Source organism: Silene latifolia, chromosome Y (genome assembly GCF_048544455.1).
Source record: "Silene latifolia isolate original U9 population chromosome Y, ASM4854445v1, whole genome shotgun sequence".
NCBI classification, from domain to species: domain Eukaryota; kingdom Viridiplantae; phylum Streptophyta; class Magnoliopsida; order Caryophyllales; family Caryophyllaceae; genus Silene; species Silene latifolia.
This window is the reverse complement of record NC_133538.1, coordinates 126,423,399-126,439,739: the sequence shown is the minus strand read 5'-3', so window position 1 is coordinate 126,439,739 and position 16,341 is coordinate 126,423,399. Positions and strand designations below refer to the sequence as shown.

The window sequence follows — 16,341 nt, the reverse complement described above, 5'->3', positions numbered from 1 at the left end:
CCCCCCAAGAAGCCAAGAGTCTAAACAATCTCCTCTACATCCACGAGGAGTCGGATAGATAGTAGTAAGAAGGAGTATTCACTACACGTAGTTCTAGGAAAAAAAATTTAGATTATTGATCTTTGCTACTTGCAAACCTCTAAACATAGGGTCTTAACAAAAATCAATATCTATCTATATTATTAAAGGAAGCTTTTTTCGAGCGATTATAGAGTTTCCAAATCTTATGAAATTCTAAGAGTTACGTACAATAATTATAATAAATTAATGATGAATTTACGTCCACTTTTAGGTGTTTGTATTAGAATGAAAAGTTAAGTTTGCACTAATAGAATTTTACGGCTAGACAAATTTATCAAGTAATAATATTAATTAATCTTCGGAATAACAAAATGAGTTTTATCTGACTTCAATTACTTCCACATATATATAAGGACACTTTAGCCGACGTACAAAGAAGGTGAACAATACAACCATAATATTCATCTCTCCTAATTTTTTTTTCTTTGCCTTATTTGATGTAGGATTGAGCTTTTTTGTGATATTGCGTATTATCCGTTTTACATATAATGTGGATATGTGATTGATTTGCTTGCTTACTGCTAGAGAACATTATATCGTTTGTTACCGTACTAATAGGCAATTTGGTTTGTAATTTCAGGTGTAATGTGATGGCATCGCATGGCAGTTTAATTCATAACGAAACAAACTTCAGGACTTACAATCATAAGCCCGATGACGTAGTCATGCACGGCACTACCAAGGCCGCGTAAAGAGCTGCCATGGGAAGAAGTTGAGATCATGCCACCAACGGTAACACCGGTCCAATATCGCTAACACGTTTAAATGCTTTTATCTTAAAGTTGTCAAATTTATAGCATTGATCTGTTTATTTCAGTTATCTGATCATAGAATTGATATTGAAATCTGTGTTTTTTTTTTTGCAGCACAATGGCATTGACATGGTAGGGAGCAATTATGTGTTTGCATGGTCTTTACAATACACAAATAGAAGATACACAAATCCCGTGTTGAGATTACGGATACACCTGAGATAGCATCTTTGCTCTTAGAATTTCTTTGCTCTTAGAATAGTTGGTGGTTATTACTGTCGAGATGAATGATGTCACGTAATACTATCATGGAAAACTATCATTAGTCATCTCTCAATTTCTAAAAAAAAGTCTGCTTATGATTACTGCGATTTTTGTAGTGTAATTTTAAATGCAAATTAATATGGAGTATTTCATTTGTTAATTTCACCAATTATTTCCTTTCCTCAATTATAATGATTTTATATGACATTTGCGCACAAGCACAAGATGTGTAATTAGAATTGGTATGATCCCGCCATGCAGTCACCTTCTTAAACATCGTTTTTTTATCTGGAAGATATGACGCCATTATTATTTGTGGACAAATTTAAAGAAATTTACTTTACCTCTTTATAAAATCTTGCTGATTGAATGTATAGTTTCGGTGGTTAGTTTAACCGATTATGTCACAATATACTTTTACTTGAAATATAAAAAAAAGTTGATTTTAGTTTAGAAAAAGCATTTATTAATAACAATTACACCTTCGGTGATACTCAAATTGAAGATCGTTGGATGACGTTTTACTCCCTCTTACTTTATTTCATGATGGGAAATAAAGTAGCTGTAAATGATTGAATGAGACGGAGGGAGTATCATTTAGTTAGTCTACTTAGTGTTTCTATTCTAGCTACAGAATGAGTTTTCTTAAAACGTAATCACTATAACTATAACTTTGTGTTGCGGACTTGGCATTCGTAATATTAGGTGCCTGAATCAAAGTCTTTTGGCAAAAATTGGATGGAAAATTTTATCTCATCCTACTAGTTTAATTGCAAGAGTTCTTGGACCCAAATATAAGATCTCCTCATGTACTGTCTTGAAATCTTCCTTTGTTAGGCGAGGAGGTCAATCCTGGGGTGAACGTGGGGTTCATTGGGGTCTTCATTTACTACGTGATCATTTGTCTTGGCAGGTTGGTTGCCCATCGTTTCTTGACATTTGGAAAGATAAGTGGATTTACGGGTTATCTTTGGGACAACTTTTAGGCCTCTCTGATCATGAAATCTTTATGAAGCCGGCTCTTAATGTTTGTCATTTACAAAATGCTGATGGTACTTGGAAGACTGATGTGGTTTACTCTCTTTGTGGTGAACTTATGGCTCCTTATATTCTTTCTATTCCTCTTTCATCTGAAGAATTTGATGATCGTCTGTTTTGGGATTTAAACAAAAATGGCTGTTACTCAGTTAAAAGTGGGTATGCTGTTGCTTTTTCTCATCTTTGTTCATCAAAGGGTACATTTAAAGATAAAAATCGTATGGATGCTGCTTCTATAGCATTTTGTAAGAAACGATTATGGGTGCTTCCTATTCAGGGGAAATGGAAAACTTTTCTATGGAAATTAATCTCCAACTCACTACCTAGTGGTAGTGAAGCTAGTAAGAGGAATCTGCCCTGGAACTATCAGTGTAAGTTGTGTGCTTCTTTTGACGATCAGATTGAATCTCCTGAACACTTGTTTCGCGACTGTAAGATAGCATCGCATTTTTGGTCTGGGTGTCCTTTGGGTATCCGCAGTTCTATTGGTGCGAATGTTTCTATTCAAACATGGGTGATTAACTGGATTTCCTTTCTTATCAAGGATTCTTCATCCTTTTCTTGTATTCTCTTTGTTAGTACCTTGTGGAGAATATGGTGTCTAAGAAATGATCTGCTCTATCGCTCTACTTTGGTTATGGATCTGTCTTCGCAAATCACAACTCTTATGACGGATGCTATCAATAACTCAACTGCTGTTAAACGCCGTCTTATCTCTTCTGGTGACATCTTTGCCTCAACTAATATGGACTTTGCCTCAATTAGAAATCATTTACCTTTCTTTCTCATTGGGGATTCCCTATGTTCCAGCCCTATTCGTCTTAAGTGTGATGCTTCTTGGCGTTTGGATTTTCGGGCTTCTGCAGGTTGGTTTTTCCTGGATTCCTTTGGAAGAGTCATTCACTCTGGACAGTCTCGGTTTTGGGTAGGTTCGGCTCTTCAAGCAGAAGCTACGACCTTCTTTCATGCTCTTTTGGATGCTGTCAACCATGGTTTATATCATATTGATGCACAAACTGACTGCTTATCCCTTGCTCTTCAACTGACGGGGTGTTCCGATGTTCATCAGGAGCTTAAATCAATCTTCTGTTCTATTACTTCTTTGCTTTCCTTTTGTCATTGTTGTTCAATTAGTCACTGTCCTAGAGTTGCAAATAGGATTGCTCATCGCTTAGCGGCTAATGCTATGTGATCAATCCTAACCCTTCTGTCAAAAAAAAAAAAAAAAAAAAAAAAAAAAAAAAAAACTTTGTGTTGCAACATAAACAGGCTTTATTGATTATTAATAAAGCTTATCACACGACAATAGGAAAAGCTCTTGATTTATATTGCTATATACCGTAAATTTTACTTTTACATAAATGAGTTTATTAGAATTAGGAAAATATAATGAAATTTTGAGATTCATTAGTAGTCCGCATAACTCCTACACAAAAACTTTGAAGAGACGACCTTTCAACACAATCAACTTTGTAAGACCTTTCAACACAATCAACTTTTATGCACATACAAAAATATTATATAGGCTATGTGAGTTTTAAAAGAAATTAAAACAATATTGCATATATGTTTTAAATCACTTAGTTAAGGCCACTTAAGGTTAGAATACTACACAAAGGCCCGTGCATCGCACGGGCATTAAATCTAGTATATAACTAAAGGAGGCTTTTTTTTTCTAATTATACTATTAGCATTAGATGTAGGAGATAATTAATTATTTATAATTTTTCTATTATAATTAGGAATATAATTTTTCTATTAGAAATGAGAATTAATTAATTATTCTACAATTTTCCTATTAGAAATAGGAAATAAATTAACAATTTATTAAGGCTTTCTTTTTCTTAATTATACTATTAGAATTAGGAGATAATAATTATTTAAAATTTTTCTATTATAATTAGGAATATGATTTTCCTATTAGAAATGAGAATTAATTAATTACTTTACAATTTTATTATTAGAAATGGGAAATAAATTAATTATGTACAATTTCTTAATATTAGTAAATTATTCATTAGTATTTGTTCACTTTTTATTAAATTAGAAGGAAAAAAAACCTTTGATATATTTATAATATCTAATTTTATAACAACTTTCGATTAAAAAAATGAGGTATTATGAGGCTAAAAGGCCCTAGGCCGAACTGGGTTGTGAGAAATGTGCATGCATAATACGTATTACATGGAATTTACTCATGTAAAGAGTAAAATGAACGCTGAAATATGCCCCTAAGTCTTTTGTTATTGCTAATGTCATATTTAATTATACATAATACGAAGTTTATTTTTCAAATATTATATGTATTTCTCCTACTAATTTTAAAGTTATTTTCGTCACAATAAACTTCAACTTCTATTGATAATTTATTATTATATTATTTACATTCATTTGTCATTATATAAAAGTATATTAATCAAAATTTAATAAGATATTCACAAATTATTGATAAGTACAAAGTTTGATATCTATTTTTCAAGGAGTATTACACGATAAAGAAAGTTGCCGCTAATTTGCGAATCGAAATATCATATTATGACAAATGAGTAAATATTTTGAAAAATTTTATTATGCGATTGTTTTACAATTTAAAGTAAATGTTCCGGGAGTAATTCCAGAGCAGTTATATGTTACCACCCGTGCTTGTAGAATGACGTCTTTAGTTGAATCCTCCTTGTGGTCTCCTGAAACGATGAACAAACTGAGGGCTCGGCTTTGGACCGAGCGAACTCACTCCGACGCTCAAGTCAGTAACTTAGAGAGGTAAGTTGTTGTTACTTGGCAAAGTACGTATTGTAGAGAGATAAGGAAGATATTACCAGATGAATAGTGATTCTTAGGTTAAATTGTGGATCCCTTACTCAATGAGAGTAGAGGAGTATTTATAGACTTTCACCTTTTGTCACGTAGTGGCCAAGTGGCCAAGTGGCTAGCGGTGGAAAGACGATCTACCCCTCGGCCGAGGGACCCATGGCGGCCGGCGGGCCTGTTGACTCACCGCCGAGGGGTCTTGGATATGAGTTCGCGGATGTGTGCCCCCATTTGGTGGTTGCCCGGCCGGGACCCATCCGACAGTAAGCCGACAGCCTCGTCGATTAGGCTGTCTAAGCCGTTGACTTCTTTGTGGATATCTTTGACCTTGCTCAATATGTTGGTAGGTCGGGTGCGAATATGCCCCATCAATTTGCCCCAGCGTAGATACATCTTTTAGTGGTATGGGCTCCGATGTATGTTGAGCGTATATTCATGTAAGACAAAATTTTACTCGCCCGCTTCTTTTACCTCGGCGTGGCTCTGCTTAGGCCGTACCATATCCCCCTCCACATGGTTGTGTAATGGACATCCGATGTGGAAAAGGCAATGGCGCCGGCCGAGACCCGGGTGGAGAGTCTTGGTTGTTTCGATTGCCCCTGGCCTGCGGTGCTTTCGGCTTGGTTGATCATGTGGCCGGCGGAGAAACGGATACTTAGGAATTTGTTGAGGAAGATGAACAGGCAGAGAGATATGAAGGGGCGTGTTGAAGACGCTTGGTCACTGTTGCATTGATTGACATTCAACTGTTGCAACGATTGACATTCCGTGGTTGCATGTCCGACACGTGTCTGTTTGTTGATTGGCTGACGTTTCATGGGCTGAGCCCTGATTGGTCCTTCTTCATGGGCTTTCCCCTATAAATAGGGCAGTTAATCCCTGAAATTGGGCACCAATTTCATTTTCTCCAAAATTTTCTTTAGACTTTCAAGGGCTTCTCTCTTCTATTTTTCAGTGTCACTACTCCGGCTAGTACTTTTCTTCAAGGTAAACCAACAAATTTCTCTTTTTAACTTGTGAGTTTTGCTGTAAACATGTCTTCTGCTGATGCCGGAACTAGTAAACCGACGCCGGGGGGTTCCCCATCGCGTCTTGATGAGGAGGAGATGCTAGACGCCATCCCGCTAAGGTCTGGGGGCCCTAGGTCTCCTTCTCCTGAAGTTGATCCTCAAATTTTGGAGGAATGGGAGGATGATGATGATGTTGATGACGACGGAGACGATTTCGGTGATGATGCTGAAAGGGCTCATCCTAATGAGGGGAGGCAGTACGTTATGGATCACGGCGAGGCCTGTAAGGTCCGCCTTGACCGTGTCTGGACCCATAAGTTCGCCGATTGTTCGGCGAGACATTTTTCGAGGGCCACTTTCACTTTGGCGGGGGGTACAAAATTGTTATCCCCGAGGAGGGTCGAGGCCACTGTTGTCCTCCACCGGCCGCACCGTATATATCCTGGCACCAGACTGAGTACGGGCTCCGGTTTTCGCTGAATGATTACGTTATGCCAATCATTAGGGCCATGAACGTCGTTGTGGCCCAGCTGCACCTGTTGGCCATTAGGACCATAGTCGGCTTTGTCTGGCTCTGTCTCTTTAAGGGGGAGGTCCCAACGGTTAATTTATTCCGTCGGCTTCACCACCTTCGGCCGTCATTTTCTGGTCGCGCCGGATGGTACAACGTGCAAATGGAGCCGGGTTATGTCTCCGTTGATAAGCTGTCTTCTTGCAAAGACTGGAAAGATCGGTGGGTGTACATTGAGGTGCCGGATGACTATCCGCTGCCCCGGTCCTTCCAGCACCAAGTTAATTTGCGGTGCGAGACTAAGGCGGAGCATGACAGATGGGTTAAACGGAAAAAGCTTAAGATGGACGCCGACAAGGTCCCTCTTAATGAGGATGAGAGGCTGGCGATGATGCTCTTTGAGACGGACAAGAGTGGGGTGTCGAAAAGATGGATCCCCGACGCAGATCATCCTTCCGAGGATGAGCCTCTGCCATGTCGGCCTCATGCGGCCCCGGCGCGGTGAGTGGGGTCGGCGTGAGGCCCATCTCTGCTCTCAATGTTTCTGTTTCTTGAATTCTGACTTATTTCTTCTACTCAAACCTTGCTTTGTTTTCTTCGCAGACCACTTTGGACCGGACCTGTCTGAGGATATCCTTCGGAGGATGGGGCTGCACAAGGATAAGACCGTTGCTGATTTGCACCCTAAGGCTCTGGCCCGTGATCGCAGGACGTCGCCGAATGATCTGATGGATCAGCAGCTGAAAGGCCTGAATGTGGAGGCGGCCCAGGCGAGGGTTGCTAGCAACATGCCGCGCCGAACGCGGAAAACAAAATCTTCGGCGGAGACGGCATCGACATCCGCTCCACCTTCCATCCCTTCAGCCCAGAAGGAGACGGTGGAGATTGTTGATATTACCGATGGGGGGGACTCCGATGCGGAGGGATCTCCCCTTATCCGTAAAGGAAAGAGCCCACCCTGCTGGGATACTTGGCTGCTACTGCAAATCGCCGGCGAGGAGATGCGTCCTCCGAGCAAGAAGGCCAAGCATGGTACATACATCCCGTGGCTCGGGCTTAGCCGGTTAATTAGGCGTTCTGATGACAAGCTTTCCGATCGTCCATGTATACTGACACGGATATTTAATTGTCTTTTGTAGATCAACCGTCGGCGGTGCCGTTCTCACCGTGCGGCAATTGGAGAAGCAGCCTGAGAAGGTGGGTGATAGAAATGTCGCCGTCAATCCCCTACCTCAGAAGGTTTCCCCCACCGAGCTTGTGGCAGAGGGGATGAGAATAGGCAAGAGGCTGGCGAAATGGACTCAGCTAGCCGGCTCCCACATTATGGAGCAAGAGAGGACCATGGCTGAGACTGCCCCATAGCTCGAGCGGTTAAGGCTGGAACTCGACGCGGCGAACAAGGAGGCTAAGAGGGCCAAGGCTGAGGCTGAAGAGGCGTCCGTCTTTGAGAAAACTCGGGGAGGACGCCGAAAAGGAGGTCCTTCTTTGAGAGAGCCAAGGCCGAGGCCGCGGCAGTGAAGCCGCTAAGGCGGGGGAGATGCGTGACCTCGTTCGAAGCACGCCGACCTTTACCTTATGCGGAGGAACGAATTTAGGGACTTGTTTCGATGTGCCGGGAAGGTGGTCCTAACAAGGATGCTATCATCGCCCAAAGGGAGGAGGACATTGAGAGACTCCAAACCGTTCTTCTCCCTAACATGTGCGCCCAATATCGGGACCTGGCCGAAGAAGCTGCCAGGGAAGTGATTGAGGAGCTCTTCCCTCTTGATGGCTCCTTTCCATGGGACAAATTTGACGAGCTGTTTGACGACAAGCTCGAAGCTAAGGAGGAAGCCGCGAAGGAAAAGGCCAGGGAGGAGGTAAGGGTGAAGAAGGAGGAAGAGGCGGCCGCGGAGAAGGCGGCCCTTGCTGAGGAGGCTAAGGCGGCCAGGGAGGAGGCCGAGAGGATGAAGGCAGCTGAGGCTGCTGAGGAAGCTGAGACTGCCGAGACGGCTTCTTGGTCGCCCATTAAGGACGATGCTGCTAACGTCGCTGATGGCATGCAGCAACAGGCATAGGGAGACGGGCGGTCGTCACCAGGCTCACCCGGCATCTCGGATAGCTTTAGCTGCTCGGGGGCCAATTATTAAGCCTTTCCTCCCTGCCATCTTTTGGCGCTTGAATGATATGTCTGTAACCTTTTGCCTTTCTTTTCCTTGTATTTTGTACAACTTTGGTAGGTTGTGTTGTGGCTTACCCTTATGGGGACGGCCGTCGTCTGCATTTCTTGTAATCTGTTGAACATTTTTAATAAGAGCTCGTTTCTTTTGCCTCCGGCTTGGCCGAGGTCTTTACCCCATTTTTCTGAGTTTTCTTGCGCTAGTAGTTGAGCATCTTAACTGTAAACATTTTCACTTTGCCTCTGGCTTGGCCGAGGTCTTTTCTCGTCTTCGTCTGAGTTGTCTTCTTACGTTATTAATTGAGCGCCTCTTTTGTTTTCGCCTCGGCCGGGCCGGGCGCGATCTAGAGTGCGTATCTCAATCGTGTTTAACGTTCCCAAGGTACGTTGACCGCTTTTGCGAGTATCATTTGTCTTTGGTAATGACTAACGGCGTCTACCACTGGAGTGGCTAGCTGCGCGTCTACCTCTTGGGGTGATGCCGTAGCGTCTACTACTTGGGGTGATTGCGACGGTACACCTTCTTGATGATGACTGCTGTGGCGTCTACCACTTGGAGTGACTGCTGCGACGTCTACCTCTTGGGGTGATCTTGCCAGCGTCTACTACTTGGGGTGATGCGACGGTGCACAGCTTCTTGATGATGACTGCCGTGGCGTCTACCACTTGGAGTAACTGCTGCGACGTCCACCTCTTGGGGTGACTGTCGTAGCGTCTACTACTTGGCTGACTGCGACGGTGCACTGCTTCTTGATGATGACGCCGGCGTCTACCACTGGAGGATGGCTTTTTGCGGCGTCCACCTCTTGGGTGGCTAGCCGTAGCGTCTACTACTTGGGGTGACTGCGACGGTGCCTGCTTCTTGATGGTGGCTGCCGCTCTTGTCGGTGTGACAGTGTGAGCCGGTGTCTGTTTCTGATATTGACTATGGGGGGAAATGAACACTTTCATGGAAAACTTGGACGATTCTTCATTAGATATAAACATGCGTTGGGGTGCCCACAGCTGTCTTGGACACCTCCGCCGCTATACAAAATTTTTCCCGAGATTGCCAGTGCCCTAACGGCTCATCAAAGGTGCACCCTCCATGTCTGTCAGCCGGTGTGCCTCGAGGGATCGTCGGACCTGGGAATGTACTGTATCTGGAAGGACTCCAATTTGGCGGTGTCGGCTTTTACCCTTTCCAGGTATCTTACTATCCCGTCGTCTCGAGCCTCACACTCTCCTCTGATTTGGCTGGCCACCAACAATGAGCATGTCTTCACCACGACGTGCTCCGCCCCGGAAGCCCTAGCTAACTCGACTCCATTTATCACCGCCTCGTATTCGGATTCGTTGTTTGAGGTTGAGAGGGTAAGTTTCAAGGCGTCCTCAAACACGTCCCCGTTTGGGCTGGCGATAAGAATGGTAGCCTCTGAGCTGTTCGCCGTGGGGGACCCGTCAGTGGTTATTTCCCATACGCCGGGATGCGGCTCTTCTTGGTCGGTCGGGGTTCCTTCAACCATGCCGACGTCGGTATTCATCGGGTCACCCTCCTGCTGCAAGGATGGGCTCTTCCCCTTCCTTGACTTCTTTGCCACTTTGAGGGACTGCATGTTGCACCCTGCGGCGGATATCCGGTGTTGACCACCTCGTCCTTCTCGTCCTTGGAGACGAGCTTATGCGCTTCCCCCCGGTCCGAGACATACATCAGTGTCAGGGCCCGGATTGACATTACTGCATCAGCCTCGCTCAGAGTGACGCGGCCTATGAGGACGTTGTAGGCGGACGAGCCGTCAATGACTACGAACTCAGATAGGACATTCTTCGCCGCATTCCCCTCGCCGAACATCACCGTGATCCCGATCGACCCAGGGGTACCAGGTCGGCCGGAAAAGTCAGACAACGGATTGGTGCGGGGCTCAAGTCTTCAACCTTCGGCCAGAGGTTGAGAAAGCACTCCCTGAACATGATGTTCGTGTAGGCGCCTGTGTCAATCGGGCACCTCTTGACCAGGTGGTTGGATATGTCCAAGTGGACTACAAGTGGGTCGTTGTGAGGGGCGATGACTCCCTCGTAGTCCTTCTTCCCAATAGTCATGTCGGGGATTTTGGAAGCGGGAACCGCTGCTTTGGGCACAAAGTTGATGGCCGATACGGCTCGTTCGGTGCCGTTTGTGCCCATGAGCGGACCCACCATTCTCGTTGCCCCGATGACAACATGGATCACTCCTATCCGTTCAAAGACGGATTTCTTATTTGAACCGGCCTCGATCTTTTGGCCTTTGGCAACATACTTGCCGAGGCTCCCCTTCCCGGATTAGCTCTTCAATGGAATTCTTCGATGCTAGGTTGTCGATGGGTGACCGGTGTGGCCGTGGTACTCACGATCTTGGCTCGTGTCACCGTCTCCCTTCGGCTTGGGGGCCTTTCCCATTTCGGCCCTCGCCTTTGCTCGGGCGAAGACCTCGGCGCGGATCAACCGGGGGTGTGATCACTATACCGCCTTTGGTGGTACGTTCCCGAACTCCCCGGCGCCCGCCGAGCTGCGCTTCTGGCGGATCTATCGACCGTGACCTATTATTGTCACGGCGTCTTTCATCCGGGTTGTCCTCCCGGTGGCTCTTCTTCTCTGAGTGCCCGACCTCGCTGTGGCCTACCCAGTCTTGTGATAGTCTTCCACCTTGATGGCACAGTCGGCCATCTTCCTAGCGGCGTCTAAGCCCAAGCCGCCGCACTTGATGAGCTCGTTTTTAAGTCTCCCCTTGGGAGGCCTTTCATCGCCGCGAAGGCCCATCATTTTGTCACTCACGAATCTGCTGAATCTTGGCGTCGAACCTCTTTACATAGCTTCGGAGAGACTCGCCTCCCTCCTCGCTTGATAGTCGGGAGGTCCGATGTCTCCACGGCCCTCCTTTTATTACAAGAGTCTTGGGCTAAGAAAGCGTCCCTTAGGTCGGCGTAACAGTATACCGAGCCGTCGGGCAGCCCCTTGTACCAACTTTGAGCCATCCCATGCAAGGTTGTTGGGAAGACTCGGCACCAGACTTCGTCGGGTTGCTCCCACACCGACATGTACGACTCAAAGGCCTCGGCATGATCGGTGGGGTCGCTATCCCCTTTGTATGTGAACGTCGGCAACTTTAGCTTGGTTGGCACGGCGGTTTCAAGGACGTAGGCATTGAGGGGCTGTCTGACCACGTGTCGAACGACACGCGGCGATCGGCTCCTCGCATTCCTAGTCCGGCTCCTCTCCCGTAGCGGGAAGGGCTTCTTCTCCGACTCGGTGAGTCGGGCTTCTTCTCCGACTCGGTGAGTCGGGCTTCTTCTTCGACTCGGCGAGGCGGACTTCTTTCACTCCTCGGGGGTGCCTCGTCGATCTTTGCGGCGGCGACGCCGTCCTCCGCGAGTGCGGGAAGGACTCGAGTCTACCACTAGCATTCGGGCTCCTCCGGCGTCTTGGCAGGGCCAACCTCTTCCGGTGCTCCATTTAAGTCTCTTGGAGTCACATTACGGCCTTGGTTTCTGGACGGGTTCCGCCGCTCTTGTCGGTGTGAAAGTGTGAGCCGACGTACTACCAATGAGGTCCAGGAGTAGCTTCAGTTTTGCTACATCAACCACATGTCCCATGATGGTGACCTGGTTGGCGGGCAGCGGCGTATCTGGTATTATTGGCATCCCGTACTCCGGTTGAGTTACCCGGCCGGTGGAGGGCTGCGCAACTCCAGAATCGTGGACGGTATCATCTTGGCAGAACTCGGTTTCGTCAGTTACGAATACCTCTTGTTGTTTTGACATCTTCTTAGCTTTTTGGGTGGGTTTTTGTTTTTTTTATTTTTTGTTTGGGAATGAATGTGACTAGCTTCTAGTATCCTTCCCCACGAGACGACGCGCCAATTGTTCCGGGAGTAATTCCCGGGCGATTATATGTTACCACCCGTGCTTGTAGAATGACGTCTTTAGTTGAATCCTCCTTGTGGTCTCCTGAAACGATGAACAAACTGAGGGCTCGGCTTTGGACCGAGCGAACTCACTCCGACGCTCAAGTCAGTAACTTAGAGAGGTAAGTTGTTGTTACTTGGCAAAGTACGTATTGTAGAGAGATAAGGAAGATATTACCAGATGAATAGTGATTCTTAGGTTAAATTGTGGATCTCTTACTCAATGAGAGTAGAGGAGTATTTATAGACTTTCACCTTTTGTCACGTAGTGGCCAAGTGGCCAAGTGGCTAGCAGGTGGAAAGACTGATCTACCCCTCGGCCGAGGGACCCATGGCAGGCCGGCGGGCCCTGTTGACTCACCGCCAAGGGGTCTTGGATATGAGTTCGCGGATGTGTGCCCCGGCTGGCCTGGTTGCCCCGGCCGGGACCCATCTGACAGGGCCGACATGCCTCGCCGGTTAGACTGTCTAAGCCGTTGACTTGCTGTGGATATCTTTGACCTTGCTCAATATGTTGACTGGTCAGCGGGTGCAGAATATGCCCCATCAGTAAAAATAGTACCACGAGTAATAAAATAGATTTGAATGAGGCTTGAAGGTAAATTAGATACACTTATTATAGAAATATGTATAAGATTAAGATTCAATTCAAGCAACGCTCACATTAAAAAAAGTCATCAAAAACACGTAAAAGGGTAAGAGTAGTCTTTTCCTAACATAGTAAAGATCGTAAAACAGAAAATTACACCACAATTTACTATTTCAATATGTCGATGATCAACACTCAAAATAGCACATTTGTTATTTAAATAGTGTAAAAACTCTCAAAATGCTAAAAAAAATGTTCAATCTGTTTATCAAACAAAACCTAAGTTTACGCATTTTTTTGTCACGTTCAACTTAATCTTTACGGGATGTAAAAATGATGAAGTTCAGAAAGTAGCGGTTAGTTTTCTGTCAGTTAGATGGACTTTTCAAGAGATAGATGAAAGCTTTGCATTTTAAACCTTTTTATTTGTGAACCGAAGGGATTAAGTAGTGGGCTAAAGGTTGTTTCGAGTGGGAATGAGGTTGATTGCGACGAGTTGGTTGACAAAAGTTTTTCCTTACTAGATCTAGAAAGGGGATAATAATTATGAGATAATAAAATTTGAAGAAAAAAGGAAAATAAAAATGAGATGGAGGTATTAAGATTTATTTATGCAAAATGAAATAAAGAGCAAAGTTCGTGTATATATATATATAATATTCAAACTTATTCAGTTTACAAACATATATAGTACCCAAACACTTTGTTTGAGTATGTGGAATGGAGGTAGGGGAGGGGATGAGAAAAGGAGTAGGAAGGGAAAGGGAGAGAGATAAGAGGGAAGATTGTTTCTTAACCTTTTCTTTGTTGAAGGAAAAATAAATTGTCTAAGATATGGGAGACGAGGATCCATATCATCTGGAGTAAAGATTGGTATTTCATGGAGGTGAATGTGATATATGACTTTTTAGATGTAAAACATGGCAGAAAGGTAGTGATAGTGGTAGTGGATTGGAGGTTGTTTCAAATAGCAAGAACTAATCACAATGGCTGATGTTTTATTTTGCCGGTAAATTAGTGGGGGTGGAGGGAGGGTGCATTTGTGGAGGGTGATGAGTTTAACGAGGATAGTAATAATAAATAAGGTTATTTATCAGCAAAATATCGCTTGCATTAAAACATATAGGTAACATGAATAATAACAAGAAAGCTCAAAAGATCATACTGATAAATTTAATCTTGACCCCATCAATCCAAATTAAAGTAAAATCTTAATTCTAACAACATTGTCGAGAGAAAGGGCTAATTTCCATTGGATTGTGGATTTTTCTAGAAATAGGGGTTTAGTTTTTCACTTGGTTGGATAAATTTGAGAGAAGTTTCAAAGACCAGGATCGATCTTTCAAGAAATGAGATTGTTTTAGATCATGTGTGTGAATAGGGAAGAAGAATAGCGGTTTGCGTGAAGGATTTTCTTTTAAAAGAGATGGGGGCAAGACTATTGTTATAGGGGGTGTCATAAACAGCCCCAACCATGTAGTATTGCGTTGGAATTTGGTTCACATTCAAAGGTACGTCTATAGTTTGACCGGGAGATATAACATTTAACTACCTGTAAATGTTTTTACGTAACTACCATTTGACCCAAAAATGATTAAATTATGGTTGTTATTCTAAAGAAAGAGATTTGTTGCATCATTGGGTTGATTATGCAACGTAGATATTACTGTTTTCCTTGACCAATTGAAAAACAAATAGGTATTAACGAACAATATCTAAAAACTTTCAGTCCCAAGTATCATATATATAAACTTCATATCGGTTTTATTTTCCTAAAAAAACAACATTGTCGAGAGCAAGGGTTAGCATCCATTGGATGGTAGATTTTTCTAGAATCGGGGTTTAGTTTTTAACTTGGTTGGATAAATTTGAGATAAGTTTCGTAGACAAGGATCGATCTTTCAAGGGATGAGATTGTTTTAGATCATGTGTGTGAATAGGGAAGAAAAATAGGGGTATGCGTAAAAGATTTTGTACTATTGCGTTGAAATTTGGTTCACATTCAAACGTACTTCTATAGTTTGACCGCGAGATATAACATTCTAAGTACCTTTAAATGTTTTTACATAATTACAATTTGATCCAACAATGATTAAATTATGGTTGTTATTCGAAAGAAAGAGATTTGTTGCATCATTGAGTTGATTATGCAAAGTAGATATTATTGTTTTTCTTAACCAATTGAAAAACAAACAGTATTAATGAACAAATTCTAAAAACTATCAGTCCAAGTATCATATATATAAACTTCCTATTGGTTTTATTTTCCTAAAAAAAGTATTTTATTAATCAAACACTCTTTTATTCTTATGTCAATATTATATTAACGGGAATTATTTGTTGGTCATGCGGCATACATAAAATCTTAGACATGAACGATATACTATATTTCTATATTCCATTTTATTGTAAAATTTAACACACATTATTTTAATATCAGTGCAACGCACGAGCAAAAAACTAGTACTAAACTATAAGAAGAAGTTTTACTAGCTTAAAATTTTGTTTTTGGCTATGCCCCCCGCCTACCTCTAAGCTAAGGGTGGCAGTTGGGTCGTGGACCTCCATGGCATGGTGGGTCAGAACTCAGCGAGGAAGGTTTGGTTACCACTTTTGTAAAAATTAAGGGCAAGACACGGGTTGGTCCGGTAGCGCGGTTAGCGGCCCATTTACAAGTCTAGTAGGCGTGACCCAATTGTCACAACCCATTGAGACCTAGACTACAATGGCACGGCCCATTGTATTCCGATTGACCCATTATGAATTGACCATGTTTACATAAATGGGCCTCTTTCATTTGATTTGGGCCTACTCTATAATTATCACATTTTTCATACTCTTGGATCAAAGTAGTTGGCGTCTCAAACGACAAGGCCGACTGGCGAATTGGCGATCCAATGACATGCCAATCGGTCGGCCTTCGACCACAATGACCTAGACACGCCATGACATCCTCCGAACATCAAGACTCGGTTCTTTTCGGCTAAAAAGAGTTGAACTGAACTTAACTTAATGAAGTTGAATTGAACCGAAATGAAATAAGAGTTAATTTGTGAAAAAATAAACTGAACTGAAATAAGCTATAATTAAGTCCAACACACAAAACGGTAACCCAATAAGACAAAACTATCCCAATCAAATTGTTTTTCATATTTAACACGATTAACAATATGACGCGACCTATACCAATAGCTCACCCTCCATAGGA

The 16,341-nt window shown here is 43.6% G+C and overlaps 1 protein-coding gene across 1 annotated transcript; it reads left to right on the top strand.

Annotated features, from left to right (window-relative positions):
• The first annotated feature begins 801 nt into the window (after positions 1-801).
• LOC141628864 (uncharacterized) lies at positions 802-7,829 on the top strand. Its single transcript, XM_074441954.1, has 4 exons — positions 802-813; positions 948-991; positions 1,803-3,323; positions 7,607-7,829. Exons 1-4 carry the CDS (start codon positions 802-804, stop codon positions 7,827-7,829), a joined length of 1,800 nt encoding a protein of 599 aa, XP_074298055.1.
• Positions 7,830-16,341: the final 8,512 nt, after the last annotated feature.